The 18,607-nt window shown below is 47.1% G+C and overlaps 1 protein-coding gene across 1 annotated transcript in view; it reads left to right on the forward strand.

Annotated features, from left to right (window-relative positions):
• Nucleotides 1–1,928: 1,928 nt before the first annotated feature.
• Nucleotides 1,929–18,607, forward strand: part of GRK7 (G protein-coupled receptor kinase 7) — a gene marked incomplete at both ends in the record, with an annotated part of 29,792 nt that continues 13,113 nt past the window's right edge. The window contains 2 exons of the mRNA XM_080821491.1: nt 1,929–2,540; nt 3,928–4,365. Of these exons, the coding sequence (XP_080677617.1) occupies nt 1,929–2,540; nt 3,928–4,365 (1,050 nt within the window). The remainder of the gene's footprint in view (nt 2,541–3,927; nt 4,366–18,607) is intronic.

The following is an 18,607-nucleotide window of genomic DNA, read 5'->3' on the forward strand; positions in this document are numbered from 1 at the left end:
TTTGCATATACTGGGCTGAATAAGAAATGGTTTTTAAGTTAGTTTCACTCATTTTTTTCTTTACCTTTTTTATTGTGGCTACTAGAAGACCTTAAATTCCATCTGTGATTTTGCATATTTCTATTGGACAGTGCTGGGTGAAGTGATGACTAGAGATAAAGGAAAGTATTAGTCCAAGTGGAATCAAGCAGTTCATATCATGCACGTTCATCAGTAAAAAGTATTCTTTTTTTCTCCCCGGTGATAAGGTTAAATATTCATGTGATGACAGTTCTACCATTTTCTCAAAGTTCTGCCCTGTTAAATTACCATTGTATTCATAAAAACCACAGGAAAAGGCATTTCCTCCTGAAGAGCGAAATCAGACTGATTTTTCACTACTCAGAAATGTGGCCCCAAGAACAAAAAAAAGCACCAACATTTCTTGTGTGAGATTCAAAGCCGATGGTGTGGCCTCTTCTGAGCAGTGGTCCCTGGTGTGGCTGATCCATCTCTACCATAGGGGTGATGGCTTACAGCTCAGCAGTACAAAGCCAAAGGGCACCCACGAGGTCATTACATAATTCTTGGTAGCGTGAGGCCAAGCGTGTATCTTCTCTGGGGAACGGTGGGCAGGCTCTGACAGGCAGACGGAGGCGGTCATGACGATGTTTTGACAAGAGTGTGTGCTAGAAGTTGTTTGTTTGGAAAAAGGCTGACCGGCTTTTTTTCCCCTCCTCCTTTCTCTCTCTTTCTCTTTTTCCCTTTTAAACTCTGGCATAATACTGAATGACTTTGTTTTTAAGCTGCCTTAGCCTTGCTTTGTGAAGAAAAAGCCTGAGTACTCTTTCCCTGTAGGACACAAGTGTTATTTTTGGAGCAGAGGTTCTTAGCCTGATCTCTGTCTAAACCAATTTCTGTTCTTTGTGAGGTCGTGGTCTGGGGAGGCTCTGAGTGATCTCTGTGAAGGGAAGCTTCCTGGCTTCGTGAGGGGGTGTTGGCAAAGATGTGGAGGGGCCACGCCTGAAAGTGCACTGCCCGGGCTCTCAGCCTCTCAGCGCAGGAGGCTCCTTCACATTCAGATTCTGCTCAGTAGACTGTGCCCTCAGGACGGTTGCAACCACAGGTGGTGAAGTGGTGTTCTCTTTCTGCTTATGTCACTTCATGGGATGTTTCGGGTCAAGATGACCGCCCCCTCTTCTCTGAGCCTAGTACTTGAGGTCTCAGGCTCCTGGGAACGAGGAAAGCCATAACTGGACAATCGCTGCAGGCTGTTCGGCATGCAAGTAGCTGTGGGAAAGCCACCACCCACTCGAGGGCCACAATGTGAGTCCCCGAGGGCCTCTGGGAACACATCTCAGGACTCAAAATTTCAGAGTGTCCCCCCACCCGGAACCTGCTCTGAGTCAGGCTGCTAGACAAGGAAGAAAACCTCTTCTGCTTCTCACCGTTCCTCTTCCTGACTTGGCTTGGTGCTGCTAAGCATTTACATAGCTTGAGCCTGGCAGGAGACATGTCAAATTAGAAACAGCTTAACAAAATAATGCTGTAAGCAACAAACAGCAGACCACCTGATGGGGACTCCTTTCCTTTGGAGAGTGGTAGCTGCCTATTCAGGGAGCAGAGGCGTCTGGAAAAGGCCCCCATGATGAACAAGTAGCCCCCACACGTGTGTCAGGCTGCTTTCCTCTCGGGGACAGGAGCGTGACCTGTGGTGTGCCCTTCCCTGGCCAGCTATACATAGCCAGCAAAGCTTCTTACCAGAGAAACCTCCTTCTGTACCCTCCACCAGTCCCACCCACAGACTAGAGGGCTCTCGCTGTAAATCCTCTGGAAGCTACTGAACCTGGCAAGGAAACCATCCAGCTGGCCCCCAGACCTGACCAGGTCCCCACCACTGCCTTCCAGCCTTCCTTTTCTTGTGCCGGGAGTGTACCCTGTGTTCAGTCATGGTCGACATGGGGGGCCTGGACAACCTGATCGCCAACACGGCCTACCTGCAAGCCCGGAAGACCTCAGACGGAGACAGCAGGGAGCTGCAGCGGCGGCGCCGGAGTCTGGCGCTGCCCAGGCCGCAGAGCTGCACCCAGCTCCGCCAGTCCCTGCCCCAGGACTTCAACAGCCTGTGTGAGCAGCAACCCATTGGCCGTCGCCTCTTTCGGGACTTCCTAGCCACTGTGCCCCGGTACCAAGAGGCCGTGGCCTTCCTGGAGGAGGTGCAGAGCTGGGAGCTGGCTGAAGAGGGCCCTGTCAAGGGCAGCATGCTACAGGGGCTGCTGGCCACTTGTGGGGCTGCCCCTGCTCCAGGGCACCCACACCCCTTCCTCAGCCCAGCACTGGCTACCAAGTGCCAAGCAGCCTCTGCCGAGGAAGAGCAGATAGCCCTGGTAGCACAGGCCAAGGCCGAGGTCATGGCCTTCTTGCAGGACCAGCCCTTCCAGGATTTCCTGGCCAGCCCCTTCTATGACAAGTTTCTGCAGTGGAAAGTCTTTGAGATGCAGCCGGTGTCAGAAAAGTACTTCGAGGAGTTCCGAGTCCTGGGGAAAGGTGGATTTGGGGAGGTAAGTGTCTCAGAATGGCCAGACTGGAAGGTGAAGTACACAACATAAAAGGGGTTTGTTTTGCCTTTAAAAAAAAAATCTTAAGAGAACTTACTTACAACTAATTTCAGTGCCACCTATGGAGAATGCCTAGCTCACTCTCACATCTTTTTTCTGGCCACCACAGGAAATAAAATGAGAGTGGCATAGGAAAGAAACAAAATGTGGAGTTGGCCAAGAATCTTTGCCAGGGGGTCTACACTAGAAGCACACCGAAGTGCCCCGGTCACTTTGGAGAATGATAGCAACACACGGACAGCGGTACCTCTCCCTTTCCCTTTAATTGTGGTAATGGATGTAATTTGAGAAAAACTTCAGGTATCTGAGAAAACACTTATCTTGAAGTAAAGTCTAGAATCAGCTATATACCACTGCTGTGATCAGCCCTTTCTTTTTTTTAAGTAGAAAAACATTTTCTAGTATATGTGCTACCAAGGTGAGTCTGAGAAAGACATGATTTGAGGTAAAATTCACATAACAAAATTAACCACCTACCATTTTAAAATATACAATTCAATGGCATTTAGTACATTCATACTGTGTAACCATTCAATGCTGTGTAACCATCACCTCTACGGAGTTCCAAGACATTTTCATCACCCCTGTACCAGTTAACAGTTACTCCCCAACCCCGCCACTGCCGCTGGCAATCCCTGGTCTGTCTTCTGTCTCCATGGTTTTGCCGACTCTGATGTTTCGTGTAAATGGAGTCACACCACACATGACCTTCTGGGTCTGGCTTCTTTCACTAAGCATAGTGTCTAGAGGTTCATTCACGACATAGGTATATCAGTACTTCAATTCTTTTTATAGCTGAATATTCTGTTGTGTGGATATACTATGTTTCACTTATTCATTCATCTGTTGATGGGTGCTTGGGTTGTTTCCACCTTTCGGCTATTGTGAACAGCGCTGCTGCGAAGGTTCATGTACGTGTATTTGAAGACCTGTTTTCATTGCTCTTGTGTCTATGCCCAGGCATGGATTTGCTGGGTCACATGGCAATTCCACGTTTAACTTTCAGAGGAACCGCCAAAATCTTCCACATTTTAGGTTCCCACTGGTGATGCATGAGGGTTCCAGTTTTTCCACACCCTTGCTGGCACTTGCTGTTTCCCCTTGTTTTTCATTGTGGCCCACCTAGTGGGAGGTGTAGTGGTACCTCATGGGGGTCTCAGCTCTTTCTTGAAGAACCCCTATTACGTACAGCTTCTCTTTTCTCAGAAGCCTGCCATCTTTTCACCTCACCTGATTTCTGCCCTTCCACACCCCAAATCAACTTCGCCCCCTTTCCTTCCCAGCGCTTCCTACCTCTTCCTCATCTGGTCCCTTTCTTTCTCCCCTTAAGGTATGTGCTGTCCAGGTGAAAAACACTGGTAAGATGTATGCTTGCAAGAAACTGGACAAGAAGCGGCTAAAGAAGAAAAGTGGTGAGAAAATGGCTCTTTTAGAAAAGGAAATCTTGGAAAAAGTCAGCAGCCCTTTCATCGTCTCTCTGGCCTATGCCTTTGAGAGCAAGTCCCATCTCTGCCTGGTCATGAGCCTGATGAACGGGGGGGACCTCAAGTTCCACATCTACAATGTTGGCACACGGGGCCTGGCCATGAGCAGGGTGGTCTTCTACTCAGCCCAGATGACCTGTGGAATCCTGCACCTCCACTCCCTCGGCATTGTCTACCGGGACATGAAGCCAGAGAATGTGCTTCTGGACGACCTTGGCAACTGCAGGCTGTCTGACCTGGGGCTGGCTGTGCAGATCCAGGATGGCAAGCCCGTCACACAGAGGGTGAGTGGCTCTCCTCCATCCCAAAGGTGGGGCACAGAGTCTGAGAGAAGGGGAGAGGGCTGATCTGTTCCTCAGGCAAATAGAGCCTCGGGCATAATTCTTCTAATTTCCTTCTTCCTAAAGCCCTTATGTTGTCATCTTGCCTCAAGTGGAGTGATGTAAGAGGATTAGCTTAACTAGCTATTTGGGGGCTACTTTGCTCTCTTCTCCTGGCAAGCACAGGGAGCCTTCTTTGTGAGTTGGAGATGGTCTGTGCTTTCACAGTGAGATGGAAAGAGCTGAATCCATAACGGGCGTCTAGTATCTTCCACTAATAACCACCACCCCAGTGCCATGATCCTGAGTCAACAGAACCTTGGTTTCTTCCTCAGGAAAATTTTAGGGGCTGGGTCCTAAAATTCCAGGATCCTGGCAGGTAAACTTTAATAGGAGAAGAAAAAGAAGAAGAAAGAGAAGAAACCCCTAATTTAGCACATTAAAGTAAACATCTCCTTTCCCACTGAGTGCAGAGGGATGGGATGTTTTACTTTGGATAAAGGTGAAATTTTGAATGAGAATGTATAGAAGAGGACAAAGGCAACTGATATTTATTTTGATCAAATTGGTTCAAAGGGGTATGCAGAGAAATCTTTGATTAAAAGGGTATGAATGCTTTGATTAATTAAGCAATTCTGTTAAGTGAACAATGCAAACTCTCTGGGATTCTGGCAGGTCTTTACCACTGAGTTTCTGTGCGCATAGGTGGGGAAAAGCTCAGGAAGACAAGGGCCCAAGTCAGGCTCTTAAATATTCACTTGACACTTTGTTTTTGTACAGTTTCCAAAAATTATAAGTCAGAGAGGATAACCAAGCAAGGAAGTGAGAAAAATCATGGCAAATTCGGGAAAGTGCAGGTGATTTTATGTGGCCGTAACCTAAGGGGTGCTGATAAGATGTGTAGGGCTTGGATCACGCAAAGTCATTGGAGTGCTTTTGTGTGGGGGCCCAGGAGCCACTGAAGACTTTTAAGAAGGGGAATGACATGAGTAGATTTGCATTTTTAAAAGACCAGTTTGGGTGGTAGATGGGAGGCAGAGGACCTGGTTAAGAGGCTAATGCAGTGGCCCAGGAAGAGATGGTGGGTGCCTGTAGAAAATAGTAGGATTGGAGATGTGGGAGGAGATTGGTGTCATTGGGAAGAGACCTGCTAGGACATCAAGACTAGCTGGGTATGTAGGTGAGGAACAAAGGAACAAACTTCGCTCCAGTGGAAGGAATAGCAGAACTGTGGAAAAGCTAGCAAATTCAGCGATGATTGCATTGTATATGAGACAGGCGCATAGAGATGTTCCCTGGGCATTTATACCTGTTGGTCTGGTGCTATGGAGGAATATCTGGGCTAGTTATTGGGATTTGGAGTCATTGGGACTTGGGAAGCTTCAGGCACCACTGAGTCATGTGGGAAACAATGAGGGAGGAGGACAGGAATGGAAGCTGGGGAATATCAATGTGCAGGGGGTGTGGAAGAAGAGCCTTGAAGAGGTTAAAGAAATAGGATGAGTGGTAGGAATGGCATAGTCATGGGAGCTGTATCAGTTAAGGGTTGATTTCAGCAGCATATCATAGAAAATCCAAAGAGCAGTCGATTAAACCAGACAGAGGTTTATTTTCCTTATGTAACAAGTCCTGGGGAGATTAGTGATGCTGGCATCAGTTCAGCAGCTGCAGGATGACAAGATCAATATCTCTGGCATTTTGGCCTTTTCCATGTGCCATAGCCATCTGAATTTGGAAGAGAATCCTGAGCTCCAGGTAAGAATGCAGCCCAGCGGGTATCTCGACTTGGGTCTTGTAAGATCCGAACCAAAGAACCTTGCCATGCTGTGCCCAAATTTTGACCTACAGAACTGTGAACTAATAGAGGAAGGTAGCTGGAGGAATGGTTTTTATATGATAGCATCGGAATTAATCAAAAGATAGCAAGATGCTGGACATTGTGAGAGGGACAATGTTTTCCTTTCCAACAGAGCTCAGAATGGACTCGATTCTCCCAAGTGACTAATTCTTCCCTGGGTAGGAGTTCGTTGTGTTGGAGGGGCACAGACCCCTTCAGGCTTTGGGGGACACTAGGTGAAGCACTTTGGACATCACTCTATAGGCAATAGGGAGTCATTGATAGTTTTTCAACAAGAAAGTGGCATGACCAGAGTAATTGTTTTGGAAGATGATTTGGACACTGTGTAAGATAACATAAAGGAGAAAGAGACTGGAGGTGGGGGACCCATAAGCAGCTACTGGAAGGGTCCACACATGAGGTGATAGGGGTTGAGGAAAGGCCTTGGGCTCTGAACAGAGCTATGTCCACAGTTCAGGCCCCCTGGCCTAGGCTCCATCAAGACCCACACCTAAAAAGAAAAGAAAAAAAAAGAAAGCCACACCTGGACTTCCTTCTCTTAAAACACATCTTCCTCAGTGGAAGGAATGAGGAAAGCACAGAACCATTCCTTGAATGTGGTGACAGAAGGAGGAGGCACCTCAGAGAAGAAAGACACAGGTGGCTCTGCTCCGGTGTGAGAAAGATGGAGGCAGACACACCAGGAGAGGCAGGGATGCTTAAGCATGCTGGCTGGGGGGGTGGAAAACCTAGGTCCCTATGCCAGCTGTGTCACAGATTTACTGTCTGCCATCCTAGGTAGGCCTCAAGGCCTCCTTCATCTCTAAGTTTTTTGTGTCTATGAGATAGTCTTTGAATTAGTTGGAAGAAAAGACTTGTAAATTCAAAAGATTAACATATGGAATAAGTTACTATGATTTGCTAGACTATCAGGGTTCTTATGGGACAAAATGAAGTTACTTAAGAAATGAAATTAATGATTTTCATACCTAAGAAGCTCATGGTTTAGCTTAATCTAGGTGCCTGAACCATGGATTCCCTGAGAATCTCTCCCTCTGTTTCCCTGCTCTGCTATCCTCAATGTTAGCCTCACTCTCACTCAGGTGATTCCCACATAAAGGCCACAAACTTCTCCATACATATGCTACAACTGAGCAACCCCATGGAAAGAAAACACTTCCTTACAAACAGGTCTTTCACATTTCCCAGGGAAGACACTCAGTGGACACCTCAAGTCACATGCCCAACCACAACCAGTTCCACTGGCCAGGATGAGATCACTGATGTTCCCAGGAGCCAGGGAGAAGGTCTGTCCCATCTACATCTCAGGGACTGACAGCAGAAGAATGTTCTCCAAAGGAAAATCAGGGTGGAAAAGAATGAGAAATGGATGTCAGCTAGGCAAAAAAGAGTAGATATGCATAATAACTGCTGTTACCTCCATGGCTTGAAAAGCTTGAAAGTTTTCTGACCCCTTATCAAGAGATGATGAGATCTAGATCCTTTATAAGAGGATTCTATGATGTAGGAATATTATTAGCTCCATTTTACAGATGAAGAAATTGAGACTCAGAGAGGTTAAGTTACCCACTCAAAATTACAGTGCTAATATGTGATACGAACATAGGTACATCAGATTCAAGGGCACTTACAGTTTTGACTCTACCTTGTTAAATTCACACAGAAAGCAGGACATGGCCTATGGTTTTTAATGCTATAAAAGGCCTTTCTGGGGGCACCTGGGTGGCTCAGTGGGTTAAAGCCTCTGCCTTCGGCTCAGGTCATGATCCCAGGGTCCTGGGATAGAGCCCCACATCGGGCTCTCTGCTCAGCGGGAGCCTGCTTCCTCTTCTCTCTCTGTCTGCTTCTCTGTGATCTCTGTCTGTCAAATAAATAAATAAATAAAATCTTAAAAAAAAAAAAAAAAGACCTTTCTGTCAGTAGAGCTCAGAATGAGTACATGTGATGACATTAGCATATCTTCCTCAGGCTGGGCTGATATGAAAACCAATCACAAGTCCAGTTGAATTTCTGACAGAGTTAAGACTTCAAAAAGGAGCACCCCCACCTACACAGGGAACGATGTGACTAATGTCACAGAGCCAGCCTCCCACACATAGGCACAAGATAAATAAACATAGTCCCAGCCACTATCTGTGTTCACTTTTAATAAATGTGATAAGCACTCCTGCCTGTTCTCAGCTGACATCTACATGCATACAATAAAACTAATTCACATCATTTTTTTAGCGACTCCAAGAAAATATAATAGGAACATTGGGTGGTGGTGTTCATGCTGGGACTTTCAAATTCCTCATTGTAAGTGGACAATAGTGACCTTCAGATTTTATGGAACATGAATCCTTAAGACATGTTCTTTTGTCAGGAATGGGAATGAGTTAGAACCGTGAGCCTAAAGCTCGTGACACGTTTGGTTACCCTGTCCTGCTCTGAAGCTTCTGACGAACTCCTCATATTCAAAGGGACAATGGGTGACAGAGGTTGGGCATCACATTTATTCTGAAGCTTCTATTGTCCTGAACATGATGCTAGACACACACTGAAGAAGTGATTTTTAAAAGATCTCAGAATGTGTTTCATCAAAATTCACACCTACATATTTCATGATCATTATGACCCTACTCCAAAATTCTTTCTCTTTGAGAATTCACTTCTGAGAAACAGTGGAAGAGCCTTATAGGAGTGGAATTCTGGTTACTTCTTGGTCAAACATGGTCTCCACCAAAACTATAACCGCTATCATTAACTAAATTTAGTTCCTCGTAATTTTTGACTACTACCAAAACTTCAAATCCATTCTCAAAGCATTTATTACTATTAAGGGCATTCAAAAATATTCCTTAAAGCCTTAGGATTGTTTTTAACATCTCTTCATTCAAAAGGCAGTCATTCGTTCACTCTCTCCTTCATTCACCATGTATGTAGTGAGCATTTCCCATATGCCAGGACTGCTCTAAACCTAGAGGATTGAACGATGAGCAAAAAATGGATGTGATTTTCTGCCTTATGGAACTTAGTCTAGTGGGGAAGATAGAGTATAATAATCACTTGCAGGAATGTAAGTTTCAATTATGATAAATCCTGTAAAGATGTGGTATGGAGCTCTTCAAAGAGGATTTGATTTAATCTGTGAGGATCCAAGAGTTAACCATAAGGGAAATACAACCTAACTTGATATCAGAGGGATATCAGCAAAGTCCTTGGAGCAGTGTCTTGGGCTGGCTTTCCTGGAAATAGATTTGAAGACACATTTCCATGTGGAAGACTTATTAGGGTACATTCTCGGGAGATCTATGCATGAGGAAGGCAGGACTGGGCAGAGGGAGAAGCTGATCCACAATGAAGTAGAACCAAGACCTCAGTCAATCCTTCAACAAGCTGTTGAGTTGGGCTGGCCCTTCAGAGTTGTCCCAAATAGGGGTCAGAGGTTAGGTTTTTGTATGCCCTCATGGGCCAGTCAGTCACCTTGGCTGGCTGCTAGCAGGGGCAGCTTAGGCTAGGCAGTTGCCTGGGACAGAAAACGGTCCCAGGGAAAGGTGCAGCTGTTTGCCATCAGTATTTAGTGGTCCCAGCCAGGGCTGACTACATAAATTATCAGGCACCTCCCGAATTGCAAATGGGGGACACTCATTCAAAGAGCAACCAAAAGCTCTCTCATTTCTTCCACGCTTAATCTTGTTGAAAGTCTGGTGGTTTTTGATATTCAATGTCACATGCCCTTAGGTTTAGAGAGATAGGAGCAGGGGAAGACCCTCAGAGGCATCTGGGCCCCACCCAACAGGTGGGCCCAAGAAAGCAGGTGTTGACCCCAACCCTGAGACCAACCCTGCACCTGAGTCCAGGCCCCTGGGGGTGGGGGGCAGAGGGTCACAACAGTTGCTGAGCAGAGACAGTGGAGGAGAAAGCCAGGAGCCCATGGCTAGGAGGTCGAAATGTGGCGGGAGATAGGACTGTGTGTAAGCCAGGCCCCACGCCCCAGGGGCATGCTCCAGGATCTCACTGGACTTAACTGACAAGATCCAAATTCAAAAATGTGTCAAGATAGCCTCCACACAGCATCGAATGCCCCATAGGGCTGCTACTGAGCACAGGACACTGTTCAGCTGCACAGAGGCTGGTCTGGTAGTGATGTAGACCATAACCACAGAGGGCATCTGGGCAGAGCACCACAGTCTCCACTCCAGGTGGGAGAGCCAGTGCAGAGTACCTGTTGCTTTTAGGGGAAATGAAGGGAAGCCAAGAAAGGAAAGCACAAAGCAAAAGGAAGAGTGGATCCAATGAAGCTGGAGAGGTGGCAGGGGCCACCCCAAACCTGGCATTACAGGCCATGTTAAGAACTTTTGGTTTTTTGCTTAAGAGCATCAGAAAGTTTTGTTTGTTTGTTTTTTTTTAAGATTTTACTTATTTATTTGACACAAAGAGAGAGAGATCACAAATAGACAGAGAGCCAGGCAGAGAGAGAGAAGGGAAGCAGGCTCCCTGCTGAGAAGAGAGCCCGATGTGGGGCTCTGACCTGAGCCGAAGACAGAGGCTTAACCCACTGAGACACCCAGGCACCCCTTGAGCATCAGAAAGTCTTTGAAAGGATTTCGCCAAGGGGGCAAAGTGCTTAGAACTCTGTTCTGAAAAAATTTGTCTGAAGTGAGAGATCATAGGGGATCTCAAGTGGATTACAGTCGTTTGTAATTCAGGTGAGAGAAGGCAGCAGCTGAGACCACAGAGGAGGTGGTGGAGAGAGAGCGCAACGGACGAACTGGGAAAAGATCTCAGCATGGACAGGCCTCAGTGATGGGTAAGGGAGTGAGAGAGGTGCAAGGCAAAAAGGGGCATCAGGGGTGATGTATTAGGTGTCACAGGTACGGACTTGGGCCCCAAGTACAGGGAACTAGGTGCACAAGTGCTTGCCTTCAGAAGGTCCCCAGGACAGGGAAGAGACTGACGAGTGAAAGGGCAGTGAAAATACATGTGACCAAAGCTGTCCACGTTGGGTGCACAGCAGGGGCACCCAGCCTGACATAGGATCATGGGGTCAGGAAAGGCTTCCTGGAGGAAATGACAACCAAGTTGAGACGTACAAGGCGGACAGAAGCTAGGCAGGTAAGGAGGAAGTCAGGTAGGCAGAGGGGCCAGCGTAGGTCATGGTCCTCCACCGCAGGCAGTTCTGGCCCCCAGGGGACTTCTGGCAATCTCTGCAGATGTTTTGGTTGTCCTGATGGGAAAAATGCTACTGGCATCTAGTGGGTAGAGGCCAGGGCTGCCGCCAACATCTTACAGTGCCCAGCACAGCTGCCACCACAAGGAACAATCCGGCCCACAATGTCCATCCTGTCACAGCTGAAAAATTCAGCCCAGCTAAAAGCCGGGAATGGGAGGCCTGGGGCTCAGGCACAGAACCAAGTGACTCTGCTGCTGCTTAGAATGTGGAGTCACAGGGTGGGACGGGGGTGACAAAGGGGACAGCTGGAGAGCATAGCAGATGTCCCTAGGAAGCTAGAGAAGTCTGACAAGGGCATTCGAATTCAGCACCTGGGGTGTTGGGGAGCCACTGAAGGCTTTCAGGCAGGAAAATGACAAAACAGCCTTGGAAGGACACTCAGGAGGAGGGAGTTGAATGACAGTGAACAGTAGGCGAACAGGAGGGAGTGAAGCAGAGGGCCTGGGACCTGGGGGGCCCTGGCGCTGCACTGTCCAGCGAATTATAGCAGTGAGGAGAGAGAGCCAGGAGGTCTCCAGGGCCGTCAGTTGGGGACTCTCCTGCAGGATGATATGATAAGGGACCCAAAAATTGCACCATTATTGTTGACATGGACACATGTTAGAAGCTCAGAGCATCCACCCAGATCAAGTGCATCTGATGAAAGATGGTCGGCAGGCCCAACCAGAGGGAAGAAGTGTGTGTACCAGTCCTGGTTCTGCCACTTCCTGGGGCTGCTGGGCACAGATGCGCAGGCTGACCCCTCCCATGGGACTCCTGGCTGTAGGGACACTGAGAACTGAGGGCCAACTCCTGCTCTACACACCAAGCCATGCAGAGTGCCTTCCTTTAATTGACACAGACATGCCTCTTAGTCTGGCCTTAGCCCTGCACTTGACCCCAGGCAACTCACGCCTCTTCGGTGAGCCTGGTTAATACCGCCTGCCCCTTAGGCTTGATGAGAAGATTAAGAAACAGGGCAGATCAAGGCCTAGCAGAGGGTCAGCCCTATGGTAGGCACTCAAGGAATGATTGCTCTGATTATTCCAGGAAGCCAAAGACCAGACCCCTCAGTCACAAGCCCTTTTGTTGCACTGTTTCTCCCTTACCTATTGGCACTGTAGCTGCTCAGGTGGCCTTTGCACCTGTGCTTTGTTCGGGAGCGGAACAGAGAGCCAGCAGGTCCCAGGGCACTTCAGGATACAGGGGGCTGGGAGCGTGCCACTCCCCTCTAGACTGCCAAGCACACTCGGTTGCCCTGCTTCCTCACATCTTAGGGACACCATGAAAATATGCCTCCAGGGAACATGAAACCACCGAAGACCACACAACAGTGGAAGAATCACAACTATTGATCTCTGCCCATGCGCCAGGCCCTGCCTTTCAGTCTGATGGAATCTTAGAGGCTTTGGAGGTTTTCTTCTTGTGGAGCTGTCCTGCCTGGGACAACCGGAACCCAGGCTTGGTGACCATGTCTCTAATGCCTGTTGAGGGTGGGATGTGTGCCAGGCTCTTCGGAGGTACTCAGTATGTTTTATTGCTTTAATCCTTATCATGGCCCTATGGAGCCAGAGCTGTGAGGCTCAGAGAGGTTGAGTAACCGGCTGGGGGTGACCAGCTAGTAACTGGTAGAGCTAGGATCTGAGCCACAGCAGAACGATACCAGGTTGTGTGGCTAGGGAAAGCAGGATTGCAGAAATCTCTCTTTTGGATCCCCTGCAGGGTCTCTCTGAAATGGATGTCCTCCCAGGGGTGTCAGAAAGGGCAGGAAGCTACGTGGGGCAAGGCTACCACTGCACCTAGGAAGTGGCTGGCAGAAAGCAGACAAGGAGCAAAAGTAGGCACTCTGGAGGCTGGAGGCTGCAGCCTGGGGCTGAGCACGCAGGCGGAGCCTCGGAGCTAAATCCCCTGGGGTCTCAGGCCGCATTCCTCTGAGGTCTGCAAAGGCCACCGCTTAAAGGCGCAGAGGAGCAGCTGGGAACAAGAACAAAGCGGCCAGGCCCCCCTCGGAGGAAGGAAGGAGTGAGCCCCAGGAAACAGCTGATAGCGCTAAGCTCAGCTTGTTTTTTTCCTCTGCTCAACAGTTCTCCTGCCACGGCAAACAAAAGATGTACATTCTGATTCCCTCTTCTGTTTGGATTGTACTGTCCAGTGGATCTGGTTTGTGATGAGCTGGGGGGAAGAGGCACCCGCGGGCAGTCTCTTGCTCCTCTGGCCAGTTTGCTGGGCCGCACGGACAAACACAGAGAGCTTCCTTTTCTGCATCTTTCTCCCCACCCGGTCATCAAATCCAGCTCAGCCTGGACACACCAGGAGCACGATGCTGGCATTTCTACTAATGATTAAGCGTGCCACCTTTTCAGATTCAGTGGGAGCTGGAGGCTTACTGGCAACCTTGACCTTGAAGGACCTACAACATACACATGCATGCATTCACACACACACACTTTTTCATGGATATATAAAACTATTAAGAGATGAATTGTGCCCTCTCAGAACCATGGAAAGGCCCCTCGCTGTTCTCGGCACTGCCAAGGTCACAGTCCATTGCTGCGCAGAGTCACATTGGGACTGTTCAGAAGGCAGAATCTGCCCAGCCTGGCCTTGCCACTTGGCTCCCGTAGGCCTAGGGGTAAGAGTGACAACAGCTGCAGGGTCCATGGAAGCCAGCATCCAAGAGCAAGAGCAATGTAAGGGGTGTCTGCACCGGCCCAGACAGGCTGGCTCTGATCCTGATCCCACCCTAGGGTGCTCACCCTCCTCAGAGTTTCAACACCTGTAGGTGTCCGGTTGTCCTGATGAGCCTGAGCAATACACATGTGGTGACTATAGTAGATGGACGTCTTGCTGCCCCCTGGGGGGCAATATGGAAGGAGGTGTTATTACTGGCTTCCTAAACCCTGTGAGGTCTGATGCTTGATGCCCTGCAATGCTGGGTATACCTTGTTTTGCCTGACAAGGTATTGACCATGTGGGTCCATCAAAAGGCACTATAAAACAAAAGCAAAACAAAATGAAGGAAACAAAACAAAAAAACATATACAGAAACGTCCCCTAGGAGTTTTGTTGCTGCTGACACTTGGGTGATCCCTCTAGCTCTGGCAATGGCAGTTCTGGCCACAAGGGCTGAAAGTGACTGTTTTGATGACACAGAGACGGACGTGTGGAGGCCCTTTGTAACTGCAGGAGTTAAACTGAGCTGTGAGAGGTCAGCGTGGTTGGACCCTGCCCCATGCTGCTTGGCCCGTTCTCTCCTCCCACCCCACTCTGAGGAGGCAGTTCACATGCAGAAGACAAATGGCATAAAGGGCAGGCAATTAATTTTTTCAGCTGGAGGCTGCGATGGAATTTGGGTGCTTAGGATCTGGCGTGCGCCTCTAATTCCATTCTTCTCCGTGAAATACCTCCACTCCTTAAGGAGGTGGTGCCCTTCAAAATTCCATCACTGACATTTTCTGTCTTTAGGGCCAAGAGGCCAGTTTAGTCCTCAAAATTATTTGGAATGGATCTAAAGCTACCCTGCGTGCTGTCTTGTGCTCCTTCCATTACACCAAGAGGCTGTAGTGATGTAAAGATGGCAGGCTGATTCTTCATTTATTTCTCTGGGGAGGGAGCAGGGTGGTCCTGGAGCATGGCTCGGGGTCTGATTCCCTCCTTCTAGCAACCTCTGTAGTGTGGAGCAGCCCAGCCAGCCAGATTACCAGAGATACAGGCAAAGGATGCTGGGAAAAGGGGAAGAGAAGCAGCTTAAGGAGGAATGGACCAAGATGAGGTCTTGGTCCCTGGTAGGTGGGGAGCTCCAAGGAGAGGACTCTAAAGAGAGAAAAGAAATACTGGAGGGAACTTGGAAGGGTAAGAAAAAGCCACATCACCTATTTCTGTAGAGGCAGTATAATGTAGTGGTTTAAAGTACAGAGCTGTGTGTGAGTTTTTGTGTGGGTGACCTTGGGCAAGATTTAAACCCTCTGTAGTTCAGTTTTCTAATCTGTAAAATGGGAGATAAAATAGTTTTTATCTCATAGTTATCATAAAGATGAAACAAGATATTTACATAAAGCCATTAAGAAAATATTTAGCATGTGATAAGCACTGAATAAGTATTTTACATTATTATTTCCAATTTTTCCCCTAGCCTGTGTCTCACATCCTTTGTTGAGGACAAGTCATATTCTCCACGCTCACCCTATACCTTCTACTGAGCAACTGATGTTTAACTGGTGTCCCAATTGACTATTTTAACCACTGAAGTCACTTGCCTCTGAAATCTGCTCAATACAGGGGTGCCACACACAGAGCAAGCTCACAATCAGTGTTGCTAAGTAGGATTTACCAATTACCACCATCTGAACTGCAGTTGGATGTTGTTTGTAGTCTTTCTTCCTGCTTCTCCTCCCGCAGCAGAAGAGATTGAACAAGAGAGAAGCTGGACCCAGGAACATATAGTCCAGCTGAGAGTTGTAGAACGTGAAATATTATGTACAGTGGGGAGACTTCAGTCGCCTCCCCACCTTAGCTCCCAGAATGAGACCAAGCAAGCCAACCCCTCTCATGTGGGGTATTGGAGCATCTCTCTCTCTCTCTGGAAAATGGAGTAGCCTAACATGAAAGGTCTGTGGATAGTCACAGGTGGGGTCCCCACTGAAATGGCTTGGCAAGATCACCCTACAGTGAAGCCCATTAGTTGACAAGCTTCTTGTCAGCTTTTTGGTGTTACATTCTTAAATGTGAGTAGTGAAAGATCACTTGTTATTTGAAGGAACCCTCCAAAATGAAGGATTATGCAAAAACAAAGAGAAGAAAGAAGCTTACAGAAAGTAGGAACAATGCAGTGAGTAGAGGGAACATATAAAATTAATATCTTATGAGATTTAAGAGGAGATACTGCATCCATGAAGCAAGAAAAGATACCGGGGGGGGGGGGGGGCTCCTGGATGGCTCAGTTGGTTAAGCGACTGCCTTCAGCTCAGGTCATGATCCTGGAGTCCTAAAATGGAGTCCCACATCAGGCTTCCTGCTCAGCGGGGAGTCTTCTCCTTGTGACCCTCCTCCTTCTCATGCTCTCTCTCCTCATTCTGTCTCTTTCTCCTCTCAAATAAATAAATAAAATCTTCAAAAAAAAAAAAAAAGAACAGATACTAGAAAACAAGGAACATTGAGAGAAGAAAAGGATGCTTGGAAATAAAAAAATCACAAATAAATTTGCAGAAGAACATGGATAAATCTCAAAAACATCATGTTAAGAAAAGAAATCAGACACAAAAGAGTATCAACCATAAATTCCATTTACGTGAAATCCAAGAACAGAAAAAACTAACCTATAGTGACAGAAATGAGAAAGTGGTTGCCTAGGAAGTGGGGAGGAGAATGGACTAGAAAGAGACACAAGGGAACTTTCTGGGTGGATGAAATATTCTATATCTTGTTTGGGTGGTATTTATGTGGGCATATTCAATTATCAAAATGTATTGAACTGAACATCTACAACCTGTACACATTATTTTATGTTAATGATATTTTAATAAAAAACATTTATGGAAGTGAAATTTCGGTAAGTCACTAAGTCACAGGAAATACAAAGAATAGAGGAAAATGTTAAATGACACCACAGGGATGCAGTCAGCAAAATCTGACCTGGGGCACTCTAGAATTTAACCAGTTTTTCCAACAAAATCTTCCAGGGGACTGGGGAGGCAGACAGATGAGGAACTTACATATTCGCAGAGATTTAAGAGACATACTATGACACTGTGTAAACTTTATTTAGATCCAAATGTAAGCAAACTATTTAGAGGACAATTTTATAGGACAACTGGAGAAGTGTGAACATGTCCAGATATTTGATAACGTTAAAGAATTAGTGCTTTGGTTTTGTTTGTTTGCTTTTAAGTGGCATTATCTTTTAGAGACTCATAGTGAAATACAAATGATATGATGTAGGAAAGTCTGGACCAGTGGGAGTGGGTAGGGGGCACAGATGAAACAAGACTGACCATTTGTTAATAATTGATGAAGCTGAGTGTAGCATATATTGGGTTTATTATTCTAGTCTCTCTTTTGTATATGTTTGAAATTTCCCATAATAAAATACTTTTAAAAAAATAGAAGAGTTGGGGAAAAAATAGAGGAAGTCTTCTGGAGTCAGGGGAGGAAATCCTAGAAAAAGACAAAGAGATGGAAAATAGAAGCAAAAGATAAGAAGCACAGGAGATATGTTCAGGATTTCCAAAAACAGAAAGGAAAGAAAATGGAAGGGGGAAAAGGATCAAAGAAACAATTTGGGAAAGTTTCTTGATTCAGACAGCCATTAGATCCTGGATTGAGTGGCCAGCCAGTAGACAGCATCAGAAGTGAAAAAACCCCCACACCAAAAGTACATCATTGAGAAATTTCATCAGAGGTGTACTGAGCCACAAACACCACACACCTCTGACAGTACCTCTCTGCCTCTTCTCCCTCTCCTGGAGAGCACCCTGTTGGCTCCTCTTGTAGGCCGAATTATGCCTCCTCTTTTAGAATTGGAGGAAATATCATACTGTGCAACGTGAGTCCTGGTTTCTAGCAAGCGCTGAGGGTCTGGACGATACCTGGAAATACAGACAAGTTAGCTTTGTAATCCTTAACTAATGGAAATAGGAGATGGGAGGGAGCTGGGCAGATGGATTTCCCCCTTCTTCACTCTCCCTTGCAGCTCCTCTTTATGACCCTTCTAGAAGATTCTCTTGTGCCTGATGGACCAGCAGCTACCTGGTAATGCTTGGCATTGCATCCCCCTCCCTTGCTCCTCTTTCCCTCTGCATTCTTCTTCTTCTTCTTCTTCTTCTTCTTCTTCTTCTTCTTCTTCTTCTTCTTCTTCTTCTTCTTCTTCTTCTTCTTTTTTTAAGATTTTATGTATTTATTTGAGAGAGAGAGCTGGAGAGCATGAGTGGGGGGAGGGGGCAGAGGGAGATGAAAAGCAGACTCCCCACTGAGTAGGGAGCCCACAAGGCAGGGCTGGATCCCAGGACCCCGGGATCATGACTTGAACCAAAGGCAGATGTTTAACAGAATGAGGCACCCAGGTACCCCCTTCCCTCTGCATTCTATTATAGAGACTTTCAAACATACAGGAGAATTGAAGGAATTTCACAGCAAGCACCTGTATACCCATTACCTAC

The sequence above is a fragment of the Martes martes genome (genome assembly GCF_963455335.1).
Source record: "Martes martes genome assembly, chromosome: 1".
Taxonomy (NCBI): Eukaryota; Metazoa; Chordata; class Mammalia; order Carnivora; family Mustelidae; genus Martes; species Martes martes.